We start from the raw sequence: 17,086 nt of genomic DNA, 5'->3' as shown, positions 1-17,086 counted from the left end.
GATGACCTCATCCTGTCAATGTGACTAGAAGGAGGTATGCCGTGGCCATGTTGTGGGCTTTACTAGAAAGAGCTTATTGTCTGTCTCTTCCAGCCACCCATCCTCCCACCAATGCAAGACTCTGGATCTCAACAGCAAGGCTATAGCATGCAGAGGGATAACACGCTTAAATAACTAAGGATCACAACACACCACATGGCTGCTAGACCTGCCCTTTCATTCCCCGCAATACCCACGTGCCCTGGTACCCAGCAGAAAGATAGCCTCAGCACAGAGGCTGGGTATGGGCTGGTCCTGTAAACACCTACAGTTAGCCTAAGCCCCCTCATGGTGGATAGCATCAATAATCTTCAGGCAAGATGGCCTTGCTGACCTATATACTGTGCAGTCATAGTCTAGCAATAGATGCACAAAAGCCCTATAAAACTGGAGCAGACATGCCCTGTCTGCTCCCCAAGGCCTGTGGCTAATGAACTTGACGTTATTCAGTGCTTTCAGGGTTCTAGCTAATGTCCAGCAGGTGGTAACCACAACAGTTTGGAGTAGAATGGTGTCTCTCATATGCAACTCAGGTACATTAAAAATATGATGAGAATGATTAAAATGAAACACACACACACACACACACACACACACACACACACACACACACACACCACTTCCGCCCTCCCCCCAAATGAAAAAAAAACACACACACACACACACACACACACACACACACACCACTCTCACCCCCCCCCCCCCCTCCTCTCTCTCTCTCTCTCTCTCTCTCTCTCTCTCTCTCTCTTTTTCTCTGCAGAAAACCGAAAACCTGTCTTTGTTTTTGCAGCCCACTCTGCCACATTGTAGGTTGCAACTGACAGGACACTGTTGCAGCACTGGAGGAGAAACAAGAAACAGCAAAATTGTCCACAATTAAGGAGCAAGGTAGAGGACTCCTTACCATTGACATGGTACTGTTTATGGCTATGGAAAAGAGGGTAACACTTAAAACACCGCTCTGAGGAACATCATTTTCCCGCTCAAAATGATCTGACAGTGTGTCACCAACTCAGGTCCTACAAAATCACTGAGACAGGAAAGAAGATGGGGAGGTGGCCATGAAAGCCCCACTGATGCAGTTGCATGAGATTGCTTTGTCTCAAAGTTGTGTTATATGCCTTGCTGATATCTAAGAATATGCCAATACAGTGATGTTTATGTAGGAAAGCCTGCTGAACAGCCAATTCTAGCAGGGTCTGATTGTTGACAGTGGAACGAAATCTCTGGAATCCACACTGGACCGGCTAAGGAGACCTGGTCTCTAACAACCAGACCACATGACGGATAACCATTTGCTTTACGGTCTTTCCTACACAGCTCGTTAATGCGATACTCCAATAACTACTAGGACACATGCAGTCCTTTCCTAGTTTGAGAAGATGTATCAAAATTGCCTCTCCACGAGTTGGGGAAGTGACCTTCCTGCCGTGTCAAATTAAAACATTTGAGAAGAATTTCCTTTGACACTGTAGGCAAATGTCGAAGCACGAAGTGCCAGATTAAGTCGTGACTGAGTGTCACGTGTCTCAGACAGGGAAGATTCCAGCTCCCACATGGAGAAAGGGGAGTTGTAGAACTCAGAAGTGTTGGATCCCAATTCCAGCTTTTCCCTCTCTACAGTCACATGGTAGCAGCAAAATGTCAGTAGTTTTTGCAAAATACTCTGCCAGTGTCTGAGCGATGTCTCTGGGCATTGTTGGGAGACACCCTCGTTTCAGCACTGCTGCTATTGGTAAACAACTGTTTACCAGAAATCCTCTGGATGGCTTCCCATACATTCACAGAACAGGTGGAACCATCGATACTGTCTAGGAACGCTTACCACGACCTTTTCTCGCTCTCCTAATTACACGTTGAGCCTCGGATCTCACGACTCGAAAGGCTATGAGGTTGTCTGCTGTTGGGCAGCATTTAAAACATCGAAGTGCCACATGCCTGTCCCGGATTGCTGAATGGCAATCATCTGTCCACCAAGGTACAGGTTGCCTCATAAGATGACCTGAGGACTTTGGGATGGAGAAGTCATGGGCATGATGGATCACTTGTGTGATGTGGTCCACCCGTTCCTGAACACTTTCATGGTGTTCAAACACAGCCAGCTGGCTGAACAGAGTCCATTTAGTTCTGCTGACCATCCATTTCGGTGGCTTCTGTTCAACCAATCCTCCATTAAGTAGGCGGATCCACAGTGGGAAGTTGTCACTGGAATGAAGGTCATCAGTTGCTTCCCACTGTGCTGAACCTGCAAGGGCTCGAGTGCAGAAAGAGAGGTCAATGCTGAGGATGACACAGTAGCAACTGAGAAATAAGTGGGACTGCCTGTGTTGAGGATGCACAGCTCCTGAGGCATCGTGAAGTTCTCCAAGACTCAACCCCACGGAAAAGTATAGTTTGAGCTTCATAATACATTATGGAAATTGAAATCACCCAGTAGGAGAAATGGGCTGGGAAGTTGCTTAATAACGCCTGTGAAAGCCTCACAGTCTATTGCATCCTGTAGAGGTAAGTAAACTGAGCAGATAGCGATCTTCTGACTCACATGAACTGTGCAGCTACTGCTTGTAGGCCAGCAACCAAGGAACAGCAGAGGAGTGGTGTGTGTTATTGACAAGCATAGCAACTCCTTCCTTGGCTCTTTCCCCAGTCAAGTCATCCTTTCAGTGGAGGATATAGTCCCTTAGCGCAGGGGCATCAGTGGCCTTGAAATGTGTTTCCTGTAAACACAAGCACAGGGGTTGTTCCTGTGCCAGAAGTTGCAGTTCCTCCACACGATTCCTGAAATCATTCATGTTCCACTGTAGTATGGGAGCCATTTATCACAGGGGTTGAACTTTCACCCTGTCCTTCCACCGCGGCGGTGACCCCACAGTGGGTGGAGTTTGAGGCTTGGGGCAAGATGGGTGCCCCAGGTAGACTTCATAGTCCATTTGCTCTGAAGCACTGCAACAATAGTGGAGGCAGTGCTGGATTTTTTTACCAGGCTCTGTCTTTGGACATACTGAAAAGTCCACAGTGGTGGCAACTGTTGCTTTATCTTATATTCTCGGGAGAACTATGGGCTCTGAAACAACTGCCGCTTCACATGTGCACTGACAAACACAGGTATTAGTGAAGATACTAGCAACCTACATTTGCATAGGTGCACTGGCTGTTGAAAGATACTTTTTAAGGGATGAAGCAAATGATGTAGTGAATGTGGGAGGCTGCATGGCCTTCTAGGTCTTCTTGGCCTCACCATATGGGATGCATTTTAATGTCTTTATCTCCTGTATCTTTCGTTCTTCAAGGAAAACACTGCAATCCCTTCTCCAGACAGGGTGCTCCCCAGATCAATTTACACACTTCAGAGGGGAGAAGCAACTAACTCCATCACTGGCGGCCTTGCCACATTTCCCCACAAGTGGCTTCACCCTTACATCCAATGGGGATGCACCCAAAGTGCTGGCATTGAAAACAGCACACTGGGTTGGGGAATATGGCCATACACTTAGACAAAGGAAATCTGCCTTGATATGCTCTGGGAGTTTCATGCTACTGATGGTACAGTTGAAGGAGTCATATTTTATGAGATCCCCATCCACCCTTTTCAATATATTGTGTTGCCCGTAAGTAATCCCTCCCTGAGCCCACTCATCCTTCAATTCATCCTTAGGAATGTTGACCAGATCTCTTATAGGTCACAACCCCTTTGCTATGTTTCAAGGTGATGTGGAGCTCTGTTCCTACAGTACACTCTCCAAAGCACTTAGCTTTCTGACGGTTGGTGACTAGTTGGGAACTAGCAGTTTCAACCAACAGTGTTCCGTTATGCAATCACTTAACTGATTTCAGAGTACCTGCAATGCTCTACAAACCTTCACAAATATAAAAAGGTAAAACCTTATCAAAGCTGCCCTCTTTTCACTCCACAATCAAAAACACATTCTGACCAGCAACATGCATTCTGTTACTGTATACTGAAGAACTCTGTACAATCCCTGGATCAGGATGATTGGCTATATGAGCCCTCTTCTTAGACTGGGTGTTAGTTGGGTGTTAGTACCTACCAGCAGCCCACCCTTTCTGCTCAGAGGAGAAGTAGTTAATTTCGAGGGTTCCATCTCAGTCCTACAAGCAGCTAGGGAAATAAGGGTCCATTCAGACAGAGCCTCATGTGCCTGTGTAAGGCTTATACAACTGAGTGTGGCAATGTTCCCCGAGGTTGCCCACTATGACTGTTCCACCTCAACAGCCACGCATCTCATTGGTCCACAGCACAACTCAAGATTCAGGTTTTTTTTAGAGAGGTTTTTACCATTCTCGCGATCCAGGAGGTCAAGCCAAGATCCCCATCACCTGTGCCATACAACATGCCACCGATATGCTACACAGTGGTCACTGAAGCAGGCCCAGAGCTTGTGGTGACAGTGGACTGGCAGCGCTTACCAGTCCTGAGCTCAGGAACCCCAGGGACATCGAGCCTGTATCCAGAAAATGAATGCCGAGTCCCTGAGGGACCTTGTGATTTTCAGACATGGTTGATCACACATTGACAACAAGTATGTTTGTCCTCAAGTCCTCCTACAGTCCCACATGGGCAAATGGAGACCCATAATGAAGACCCTTTCGAACCCTGTCACTTGCTGATAATGCTGTCTCGCATGTGTACGTGACATGTATGTCCTTCACGGTCATCACTCACCATCCGATGCCATTCATGCCTTTACATATCCTGTCATACTTTTTAGCAACATGAAGGTAACATTGCCACTGTTCTATTTATCACACAGAATTTCAACTCTAATCATTTACATACACACCAATGGTGTATTAGCATAAGAAGCTGCATTGATATCTGACCATGTCTTCAGGGTGTTTCACTTTTTTTCCCAGGCAATGTGTTAAGTAACTGATGATGACTTGAATGACAAAAAACAATTAATAATTCATCTGTAAAACACTGTTATTTTGATATGTTAATATGATTTGAAAATATGATAATGTAGTGGGACATAACTGGTTAATTATGGCTTCTACTTTCTCTACACAGCACAGATTCTAGTGCTATGAAAAACATATCTATTCAGCAAAATCAAGAACCATATTAAAAAGCTGTTATGTTACCAAAGATTAAGACTTACTTGTATGAGTTATAACAGGATCTTATTTTAATGCCTGCTTTGATAAAACTAACTAATGTTTCATCTTCTACAAATGTAAGCAATGATTTCAGCAGTAAAGCTTCTGCGTAACATAATTCAGCATGGACCTCTTCTGAAAATACCACAAAAGGCAGAAAATTAGTATTATAGTTTAAAATTATACACTAAAATCAAACAACACTGATAAGAACTAATTTATTATATGAAAAATTAAGCAAAGACACACACCTGCTGTGTATAAATCATAATTAGGTTTCTTCACCATCTTTCCAATTGATTCAGTTATAGTATTCTTCCTGCGATACCTATTACACACTGCCATACACTGTTTCAACGCTTCTGATGCTTTCTCAATGTGTTGCTAGAAACAGAAAACCAATATAATTTCCACAAATCATCTACATTAACAGGCCAGGTGTTATGTTTGTGGACAAAAGTGAAGGGGAATAAACTGTTCAAGATGCTGTTTGTTGAACAGTGAATGAAAGGAAACTTATATTTAGCTAATAGATGCGACAGTAATGGAGAAGTGACAGAAACAAGCAAATAAAAAAATTAATTGGCTATAAATACAGTCACAAAGACACCATTATACTACAGCACTCTCTAAATATTGTAGCAGAACATTCAGTTTTTCTTACTTTGGCTGAACAATCAAATTCATACTTTATTTTTTATCCATCACTATTTTTATTTGGAGTAAAGCTATGCATGACAATGCCTGCATCCACACATGGCAATGGGTCTGCTATTGCAAATGATGTTTATGAGGAGTAAGAATGGATGAAGAGTTACACTAACTTGGAGATACTGAAAATTTCTTTCATTATTTTTAAAATCTGGACATTACATAAGAAAATAAAAATGTTAGTACAGAATGAAATGTATTATTCAAAGGAAGAAAGAGCCATGTGGTATTATTGGCTGAGAGAACCTGAAGGGTTCTTCACCCACATAATTGAAAACGATTTCCTAGTTCTGCTCACAATGGTCTTGTTCCACATGGTGTACGAGAATTGTGTCTTAAATCTATATGATGAGGGTAGGTGACCAATTGGTGTGTGTGTATGGTGTGGTGATGTGTTTGTTTCGTATGATAAGTGAAGAATTAAAGAGTGTGTGACACTGAATTTATTTCTCTGTAATTGACTTCTAGTTTGTGGATGTTGTGCATCAGAAGCATAGTATCCTTCAATGGTCAGGATACAAATGGTTTTAATTTATAAGATTTGTTTATACAAATGATCAGTTTCAATACCATAGCCTATTGTAGTTTTAGTAGCCCCTTGAATGTACCAAGAATATTTGGTGACAGCTGGCAGGAAGCAGACATTGTTCACACTTTGTCAGTCTGGAGTATACAGTGGTTTTATCATGACAATCTGGGAAAAAAGTCAAGAAGTGCAATTTGTCATGAACAGGTTGTCCGAGTTAAGTGAGCTGTGGTAAAGAGCCAAGTAAAAACCTTCTGCAGACTATGCAGACAACACAATTACACCTTAATTCCACATGATGGAAATTACAATTTTGAGGAGAAAGTGCACTTTCCATAAGCAATACTTTGCGTCATGCTATATTGCAGCTCCATAAAAATTCTCAACATTTACTATTTTATTTTTAGTTCAGATGGAATAAATGTAATCCTAGCTAATCACTTTTCTTCTTCTTACTATTCCAAATTATTAAAATGGACTAGCACGTTCAGCATCCCAGTAGGGAAAAAACTTTTAAACTGCTAAAAATAAAGTTCTGCAGCACCAGGCTCATATTTAAGATCAGTAACCCCACAAGCTGAATCTGTGGTGAGGGTCTACCAGATGCTATTTTTTGAGAACTGATCTGCAGAAATAGCATTTCAGAGCAGTTTTCAAATTGAGACCTGTAACACAATATTTATAGTTTATTATTTAATTGTATGAAATTTTGTTATACAATTAACAATTTAATGAAGTGATGTGATTAATAAAATGATCAGAAATGACTTTATTAAGTTATTCAAAATGATATATTAATATCACTATGAACAACAACTTTTTGAGGCAAGAAAAATTCAAGATTAATGTCCCTGCAAAAATCAGTATTTCAGCTTTAAAAATAACTTATTGTACCTTTAAACAAATGTGCTTGTTAGGCAACTGCGATGTAAGAAAAGGACTGCATCACTCATGCAAATTTTACCTATATGTAATACAAATGCAATAATTTCCTGAATAATCAGCCTTAGAAAGTAAGTTTTAAATAATGCTAATGGCTAATTGGTTTGCACCTACACTTCAAATTGATTACGTACCTTACAAGATAACTCAGTTGTCCAAAAATGTCAATTGTTGCCTTGAATGCTGTAAATGACTGCTACAGTGCACTACATTTGTAGAAGTACCTCAGTGTACCACAAGATATCTGTCTTGCAATAGCATTAGTGGTTTCATGTGAAAGGCATTGGTACTTCAAAATAAAATTAATAAAATGCTGATTCGAGGCAGAAACCACTGGTGCTCAAAAGATTAATTTGTATCAGCTGTCCACTGAATTCAGTCTAGTAAGCCCATATAAAATAATTGCATATATGTAATGAGAAGAATAAATTGTTACTCACCGTATCACAGAGATGTTGAGAGTCACAGACAGGCACAACAAAAAGAGTACTAAACATGTAAGGTTTTTGCCAGAAGGCCTTCTTCTGAAATAAACAACATTCTCTCTCTCTCTCTCTCTCTCTCTCTCTCTCTCTCTCTCTCACACACACACACACACACACACACACACACACACACACACACAGATATATAGTTCAATTCACAAACTTGTGATCACTTTGTCTGGCTATCGAGACCAGACTGCGCAACTGTGAATGATGGGAGAAGCCATCTGGGTGGTGGGGGTTAAGAGGAGGCTGGAGATCAGGGAACAGCTGGGAGATGGTAAAGTGCTGTATGCTGGGATGAAGTGGACAGAGGGTAGGGCAGTTAGGTGCAGATGAAGGGTGGAGGGAGAGGGGGTGGTTGTTCGGCAGAGAGTGGAGTGAAAAGGAGAGAAGTAAAAAGAAAGTGGGTGCACTTGTGGAAAAGAAGGGGATAGGTGGGTGAAGGACAATAACTAATGATGGTTGAGGCCAGGAGGGCTACAGGAACACAGAATATAATGCAGGGCAGGTTTTCACTTGTGCAACTCAGAAAAGCTGGTGTTGGTAGAAAGGATCCATATGGCACAGGCTGTGAAGCAGTCATTAAAATGAAGAATGTTGCATTGGACAGTATGGTCCGCAACTGGGTGGTTCCGCTGTTTCTTGGCCACAGTTTCTGGGCAGCCATTCATGTGGACAGACAGCCTACTGCTTGTCATCCCCATGTAGAAAGAATGACAGTGGTTGCAGCTTAATTTGTAGATCACATGAATAGTTTCACACGTATCCCTGCCTTTAATGAGAGTTGTGACCAAACTAGAATAGGTATTGGTGGGGGGATCTATCGAGGAGTCTTGCATCTCTCTCTATTACAGGGACACGATCCATGAGGTAAGGAGCTGGGAAAGGGGGTTGTGTAGGGATGCACGAGGATATTGTGTAGGTTCAGTGGGGGGGGGGGGGGGGGGGGTGGAATAACACTGTGGGAAGGTGGGGAGGGTAGTGGGGAGGACATTCTTCATTTCAGGGCACAACAAGAGGTAGTCTAAACCCTGACAGATAATGTGATTCAATTGCTCCAGTCCTGGGTGGTATTCAGTGATGAGGGGAATGCTTCTCTGTGGCCATATGGTGGGACTTTGGGAGGTAGTGGGTGACTGGAAAGATAAGGCACGGGAAATCTGTTTCTGTACAAGGCTGGGAGGGTAATTACGATTTGTGAAGGCCTCGGTGACACCCTTGATATATTTCGAGAGGGACTGCTCATCACTACAGCTGCAACAGCCACAGGTGGCTAGGCTGTATGGAAGGGACTTCTTGGTACGAAATGGATGGCAGCAGTTGAAGTTGATATATTGTTGGTAGTTGTTTGGTTTTATATGGACAAAAGTACTGATGTGGCCATCTTTGAGGTGGAGATCATCATCGATGAATGTTTCTTGTTGGGCTGAGGAAGACAGGTGAAGTGAATTGGGGAGAAGGTGTTGAGGTTCTGGAGGAAAGTGGATAGTGTCCTCACCTTCAATCCAGATCATGAAGATGTCACAAATGAATCTGAACCAGGTGAGAGATTTGGGATTCAGGGTGGTTAAGAAGGATTCCTCTAGATGGTCCATCAATAGCTTGACATAGGATGGTGCCATGCAGGTGCCCACTGCCGCACCCTGGATATGCATGCAGGTGATGCCTTCACAGGTGAAGTAATTGAGATGAGGATGTTGTTGGTCATGGCGACGAAGAAGGAGGTTCTAGGTTCGGAATCAATCAGGCATTAGGAAAGGTAATGTTCAATAGTGGCTAGGTCATGGGCATTGGGGATGTTAGTGTAAAGGGAGGCGGCATCAACAGTGACAAGCAGGACACCACATGATAAAGAGACAGGAACTGTGGAGAGTCAGTGGTGAAAATGGTTGGTATCTTTTACGTAGGAGGGCTGGGTGTGAGTAATAGGCTAAAGGTGTTGGTCTACAAGAGCAGAGATTCTTTCAGTGGGGGCACAGTAACAGGTCACAACAGGGTGTCCTGGGAGGTTGGGTTTATGGCCTTGAGAAAGCATGTAGAATGTAGGAACAAGGATAGAGATAGACTCTGCGGAGAAGTTCTGGGATGGGGTTAAGGATTTGAGGAGAGATTGGAGATCCTGCTGGATTTCTGGAATGGGTTTCTGGAAGGGTTTTAAGTGGATGAATCTGACAGCTGGTGAAGTCCTTCAGCCAGGCAATACTTAAGGCTCAAAACCATAGTTGTGGAGCCTTTGTCAGCAGATAGGATAATAAGTTCAGGATCAGATTTTAGGTGGTGGAGTGCAGTCCTTTCAGCAGATGTAAGGTTAGCTTGCAGTTTGAGGGATTTGGGGAATAATGATTAAATAAGATTCAAGGTTAAGAAATTCTAGAAAGTTAAAAGGGGGTGATATGGGGACAGTGGGGGGGGGGGGGGGGGGGGTGGATCACAGTTGGAAGGAGGAGTGCACTGAGTCAGGCAGGGTTCAACATTGGTCTTAGGTTGGGTCTGTTTGGTAGGGTTGTTGGTTAAAAAGTTTTTGCACTGTAGGGATCAGGAAAAAAAGAGAGATGGCCTCTAATAAACCCAGCATGACTGATTTTGGGAGTGGGGCAAAAGGTAAGGCTTTTGCAAAAGGACTTTTACTTCTGTGGGGTTAAGGCTTGGGCAAAAGGTTCACAATTGAGTTTCGGGTCTGTTTAGGTTCTGGTTTCTTTATGTTGGTGAGAGTTATGGACTGCCCAAATCTGAACAGGTGGAGGTCATTGTTGAAGGAAGGATTGCAGCCAGAGATAGGTAATTTGGTGGCAAGGCCATTTGGGGCGACTATGAGCCAAACAACAACATAGGAACAGTATATGGGACTGAGTGCTGGCTAGGGATAAGAAAACTTTTCGGTATTTGTGCAAATGGAAGGAGCAAGGATCCATGGTTGAGGACAAAAACGTGTAAAAATACATAAATAATATAAAAATACATGAGAAAAAAATGTACAAAAATATGTGGGAAAAATAAAAAAAAAGCAGAACGTTAAATATGGGGACACAAGATAAACCTGTGGGAGTAGAAGTATAGGGAAAGGCATAAATGAACTGAAATCGACGTGATAACACAATGAGGTCAAAGACTAAATAAAAAGATTGTAATGTGGACTGCACGTATGTGGGCGCATATGAATGAAGAAGAGGGACAGCAGAAGTGTCTACATCAGGTTAGATTAATGTGTGTGAACTGAAATAAAACAGGAGGTAGAATGGGGGTGTGGGGAGGGGTTGGTAGCCATCTTCCTCAATGTTAACATCTACCTCAAAGATGGCTATATCAGTACCTTTGTCCATAAGAAAACTACAAAATACCAGCAATACCTCCACTCTGACAGCTGCCACTCATTCCATACCCAGACGTCCCTTCCATACAGCCTAGCCATCTATGGCCATCGCATCTGTAGTGATGAGCAGCCCCTCTCAAAATATATCAAGAGTCGCACTGAGGCCTTTGCAGTCCATAATTACCCTCCCAGAAAGAGATCTCCCATGTCTTAACTCTCCAGCCACCCACCACCTCCCAAGGTCCCACCATCCAGCCACAGAGCAGCATTCCCCTCATGACTCAGTACCACCAAAGACAGAAGCAACTGAATCACATTCTCTGCCAGGCTTTTGACTACATTTCATCATACCCTGAAATGAGGAATGTCCTACACACTATCCTGCCCCCCCCCCCCCTCCCCCCCCCTGCAGTGGTATTCTGCCACCCACCGAATCTATAAAAGTCTCTCATCCATCCCTACACAACCCCTGCTCCCAAAACCTTACCTCATGACTAATATCCCTGTAATAGACAAAGATGCAAGAGCTGTCCCATACATTCTCCCATAACTTCCTACTCCAGTCCAGTCACAAGCATCACCTATCCCATCAAAGGCAGAGCTACCTGTGAAACCAGTCATGTGATCTACAATCATGCCCAGAAAGAAACAACACCTTGAATGACTAAAGAGAGGATGTTCATATTTACGGGACATGTACATTAGTATGTTCTACAGAAATGATTAGCATTTCAGTCACCTTGGTTCAGCATGTGTCCTGTTGCTGAGTACGTACTGGGTCCCCCATGGGCCCTGATAACTTGTTCCGTGCATGATGGCATTGACGAGTATAGGGTGTGAATGGCATCCTGTGGTATAGCCATCCATGCTGCATTACATGGTTACAAAGTTCATCTGTGGTGGTTGGCATTGGGTTACAGTGCTGCACTGATCATTTCACCATATCCCAAACATTCCTGATTCGTGACAAGTCTGGTGATCTGGCAGGCCAGGGCAAAAGGCTGACACCTTGTGACACCAAGAAGGCACACGTTTGTGCATCAAATGTGGCCATGCACTGTATTGTTGAAAAATGGTGTCTGTGGTGTTGTGCAGAAATAGTCTGGCTAAGGGTTGCAAGATGTCATTCACTTAAACCATACTGGTCATAGTACCCTGCACATGCACCAACTGTGATTTGTGATTGTACCCAACAGAACCCCACATCAAAAGGCCTATAGTTGGCACTGTATGTCTTGTGTGAATGCAGTCACTATGATGCTGTTCCCTGTCTGTGGTGAACCAAAATGTGGCCATCAGTGGTGAACCAAAATGTGGCAATCATTTTCACACAAACATAACCTGGATTTCTCCTATTTGATGCCATTCCTGTGCCCAGCAATATCATTCCATCCACCACTGCTGTCTAGCACGTTTCTCCATATTCGTCAAAGGTAGATGGAGAAGTGGAGAATGCGCATGTAACTCGTGCTATAATAGACGGCAACAGACTGTCACCCCTGATAGTGTATGATGTATTACTGTTCCATTGTTACACCAGAGCTGGGGAGGATGCAGATCTGTCTCACAATGCCATTCGGATGAGATGTCTATCTCGTCAGTGGGTGGTGCGACCTGTCCCATCCCTGTCACGTTTTACAATCTTCCGTCAGCCTCGAGCATGCGGGTCGATGCGGTTCACATGCTAATCATTTCTGCAGAATATACTAATGTACATGACCTGTGAATATGAACATCCTATCTCTAGTCATTCAAGGTGTTCTGTTTTTTCTTAACTTAAGTGTACACGCTAAGCTGCAACCACTGTGCTTCGTTCTATGTGGGCATAACAACCAACAAACTGTCTGTCCCCATGAATGGCCACTGACAAACTGGCTAATAAACAGCTGGATCATTCAGTTGCTGGGCATACTGCCCAATACAATGTTCTTCATTTTAATGAATGCCGCACAGCCTGTGCCATACGGATTCTTTCTACCGATGCCAGTTCTTCTGAATTGTGCAATATATCCTACATTTCCATAACCCTCCTGGCCTCAACCTTTGTTAGTCATTGTCCTTCACCCACCTACCCCCTTCCCCATTCCCATTCCACAGCCTTCTATTCCATAAGTGCACCCACAGTCCTTTTACTTCTCTCGTTTTCTACTCCCCCTTCCCCGTGCCCCCAACACCCACTTTCCATCTAACCTACTGACTGCACCTAGCTGCCCTACCCTCTCTCCACCTCGTCCCTGCATACAGCACTTTACTGTCCTCCCACCCATACCCTGCTCTTCCTCTCCCTCCCCTTCCCCTTCGTGCCCCAACCTCCTCTTTACCCCCACCACCCATATTGATTCTCCCATAATGCGCAGTTGCTCGCAGTCTGGACTTGGCAGCCAGACACAGAGGTCACGTGTGTGAGAGCTGTGTTTGCATGAATGTGTGACTTTACATTGTCTACTTCAGAAGAAAGCCTTCTGGCCGAAAGATAACATTTTTAGTACTCTTTTTGTTGTGCCTGTCTGTGACTCAACACCTTCGCTTTATGGCGAGTAGCAATCTATCATTTTCATACTATTGTCATTATTCCATCTTGTATTTTCTATTGTTGATTTTGCTTGTATGTTATTAATAATAATAAGGGACCTTGTGCCATAGCATTAAAACAAAGACTGTTTTATTTTAAATTTTGTGGTGTGGGTCCTTAGGCTGCAGCCTAGATAGCTCGCGCATGAATGTGGACCTGGGTATCACCCTCGTGACTCATTTACCTTCTATATCTACATTTAAATCTACATCTATTTTGATCCTATACAAATCACACTTCAGTGGCTGGCAGAGGGTTCATCGAACCACCTTCACAATAATTATCTATTATTCCAATCTCAAACAGTGTGCAGAGAAAATGAACACCTATATATTTCTGTGCGAGCTCTGATTTACCTTATTTTGTTATGATCATCATTTCTCCTTATGTAGGCCAGCATCAACAAAATATTTTCGTATACAGAGCAGAAAGTTGGAGAGATTGAAATTTCACGAGAAGATTCCACCGCAACAAAAAACGCCATTGTTTTAATGATCTCCACACAAATCCTGTATCATGTCCGTGACACTCTCTCCCCTATTTCTCAATAATACAAAATGTGCTGCTCTTCATTGAACTTTCTCAAAGTACTCTGTTAATCCCATCTGGTAAGGACCCCACACCGCACAGTAGTACTCCAAAAAGAGGACAGGCAGTCTCTTTAGCAGATCTGTTGCACCTTTAAGTGTTCTGACAATAAAACACACTCTTTGGTTTGCCTTCCCCATAACATTTCCTGTGTGTTCTTTCCAATTTAAGTTGTTCGTAATTGTAATTCTGACATATTTAGCTGAACTTATGATCTATAGATATGACTGATTTTTCATGTAACTGAAGTTTAATGGATTCCTTTTAGCACCCATGTGGATGACCTCAGACTTTTCATTATTCAGGGTAAACTGCCAATTTTTGCACCATACACATACCTTTTCTAAATTGTTTTGCAATTTGTTTACATCCCCTAATGACTTTACAAGACAATTAATGACAGCAATACCTACAAACAACTTAAGACAGCTGCTCAGATTGTTTCCTAAATCATTTATATAGATAAGGAACAGCAAAGGGCCTATAAGACTGCCTTAGGGAACACCAGAAATCACTTCTGTCTTACTCAATGACTTTTTGTCAGTTACTATGAACTGTGACCTCTCTGACAGGAAATCATGAATCTAGTCACATAACTGAGACAATATTCCATAAGCACACAATTTTACTACAAGCCACTTGTGAGGCACAGTGCCAAAAACCTTCTGGAAATCTAGAAATATGGAATCAATTTGAAATTCTTTGTCAATAGTACTCAACACTCCATATAAGTAAAGTGCTAGGTGTGTTCACAAGAACAATGTTTTCTAAATCAGTGTTGACTGTGTGTCAATGGGCCATTCTCTTTGAGGTAATTCATACTGTTCGAACACAGTATACGTTCCAGAATCCTGTTGCATATCAATGTTAATTATATGGACCTGTAATTTAGTGGATTACTCCTACTGCCTTTCTTGAATATTGGAGTGACCTGTGCACCTTTCCAGTCTTTGGGTACAGATCTTTTGTCGAGCGTGCGGTTGTTAAGTATCGAGCTATTGCATCAACATACTCTGAAAGGAACCTGGTTGGTATACAGTCTGGACTGGAAGACTTGCTTTTATTAAGTGATTTAAGTTGCTTCACTACTCTGAGTATATTTACTTCTAAGTTGCTCATGTTGGCAGCTGTTCTTGATTTGAATTCTGGAATATTTACTTTGTCTTCTTTGGTGAAGGAATTTTGGAAGGCTGTCGTTTAGTAACGCTGCTTTAACAACACTGTCATCAATAGTATTTTCATTGCTATCATACAGAGAAGGCATTGATTGTGTCTTGCCTCTATTATACTTTATGTATGAACAGAATCTCTCGGGATTTTCTGCCAGGTTTTGAGACAAAGTTTTGTTGTGCAAACTATTATAAGCTTCTTGTATTGAAATCTGTGCTACATTCTGAGCTTCTGGAGAAGATCGCCAATCATGGGCATTTTGTGTTCATTCAAACTTGGCATGCTTTTTTTATTGTTTCTGCAACAGTGTTCTGACCCACTTTGTGTACTAAGAGCTCCACTGTTTGTTAATTTATTTTTTATTAATCACTCAACTGCTGTTGATACTATTTCTTTGAATTCAAGCCACATCTGGTCTACACTTACTGGTACATTGTTGATTTAGAAGAACTAGAGATTGTCCCTCAAGATGGCTCCAAGTGAATTTTTATCTGCTTTTTTTGAATAGGCATATTTTTCCTTTATTTTTGGAGGATTTGAGAGTTAAAATATTCAGTCTCGCTAAGGTAACCCTGTGTTCACTGATCCCTGTATCCATTTTGATGCTCGTTATTAGCTCAGGATTATTTGTTGCTAAGAGATCAAGTGTGTTTTCACAACCATTTACTATTCCGGTGGGTTCATGAAGTAACTGCTGGGAATAATTTTCAGGGAATGCATTTAGCACAATAATTTTCCAGATGGCAACTCTCGATACAGATGCACAGAAAAGAAGATTATGCCCATTTCACTGAGTACTATGGCTATAGTAGTCTACTAAATCCTTTAACTAGGAAAGTACTTAGGCTAATCTGAGAACAAATTTGGAGATTTATAAAATAACTTGTCATCAATCTACAACAAGAGATGCATACATGGAAACTAAGATTTACTCAATTTATTGCATTACTATGGAAATTTGAGCATGCATTGCTCCAACTAATCAATGATTACTGAACTTAGCTTTAATAATTTCCACTCATTTAAAATTAGAAGCAGTTCTGACGATTGCAAAAAGAGCATATAAGCCAGTGTATTAAGGTTATCAAACGTTCAATGAACTAATCTTTATGAATCCTGCAACACTCAGGAATTATAAATCAAATTAATCCAAACATGAATTATAAATCAAATTAAGTGATTACGACCATAAAGAGAGAGCACTATGTGCAATCCCAGCAGCACCTTTTACTAGAGTGTCCCTCAAGTAAGTGGAAATGTGAAAGCAACAGTCAGGATTCCTTATGAACGTGAAAAATTCAGATATCAGCAGGTGAGTAAGCTTGAATCAGGTAGAATATGTCTTCTAGGAAACAGGTTTGTCATACTGTGATATTTCAGTTTCTACAATGATGACCACACAAGTTATATGCACCAGTGGTGATCACAATCTGGCAACCTACAATGATGAGTAGTGTAACAGAAACACATCAAGTGTATTGGTTTCAGGTATCACCAGATACAACAAATGATATCAACACCAGTGTACTGAGGACAAGTTGAACAACAACCACTATACCAGGAAAGTTGTAGAGGCCAAGGTACTGTCCTGCTTAAGACAATACCACGCATCATATTTT

General features: G+C 42.2%; 1 protein-coding gene across 3 annotated transcripts in view; it reads right to left on the bottom strand.

Annotated features, from left to right (window-relative positions):
• LOC124555624 (tetratricopeptide repeat protein 39B-like) overlaps positions 1-17,086 on the bottom strand; it is a 296,161-nt gene that overhangs the window by 59,631 nt on the left and 219,444 nt on the right. For all 3 annotated transcript variants that reach the window (XM_047129594.1, XM_047129593.1, XM_047129595.1), the window contains exons 6-7: positions 5,412-5,544; positions 5,163-5,295 (exon numbers count right to left, since the gene is read on the bottom strand). In XM_047129594.1, coding sequence (XP_046985550.1) covers positions 5,163-5,295; positions 5,412-5,544 — 266 coding nt within the window. The remainder of the gene's footprint in view (positions 1-5,162; positions 5,296-5,411; positions 5,545-17,086) is intronic.

This window comes from Schistocerca americana, chromosome X (genome assembly GCF_021461395.2).
Source record: "Schistocerca americana isolate TAMUIC-IGC-003095 chromosome X, iqSchAmer2.1, whole genome shotgun sequence".
Classification (NCBI taxonomy): Eukaryota; Metazoa; Arthropoda; class Insecta; order Orthoptera; family Acrididae; genus Schistocerca; species Schistocerca americana.
The sequence above is the reverse complement of the archived record's forward strand: the minus strand, read 5'-3'. Positions and strand labels throughout refer to the sequence as shown.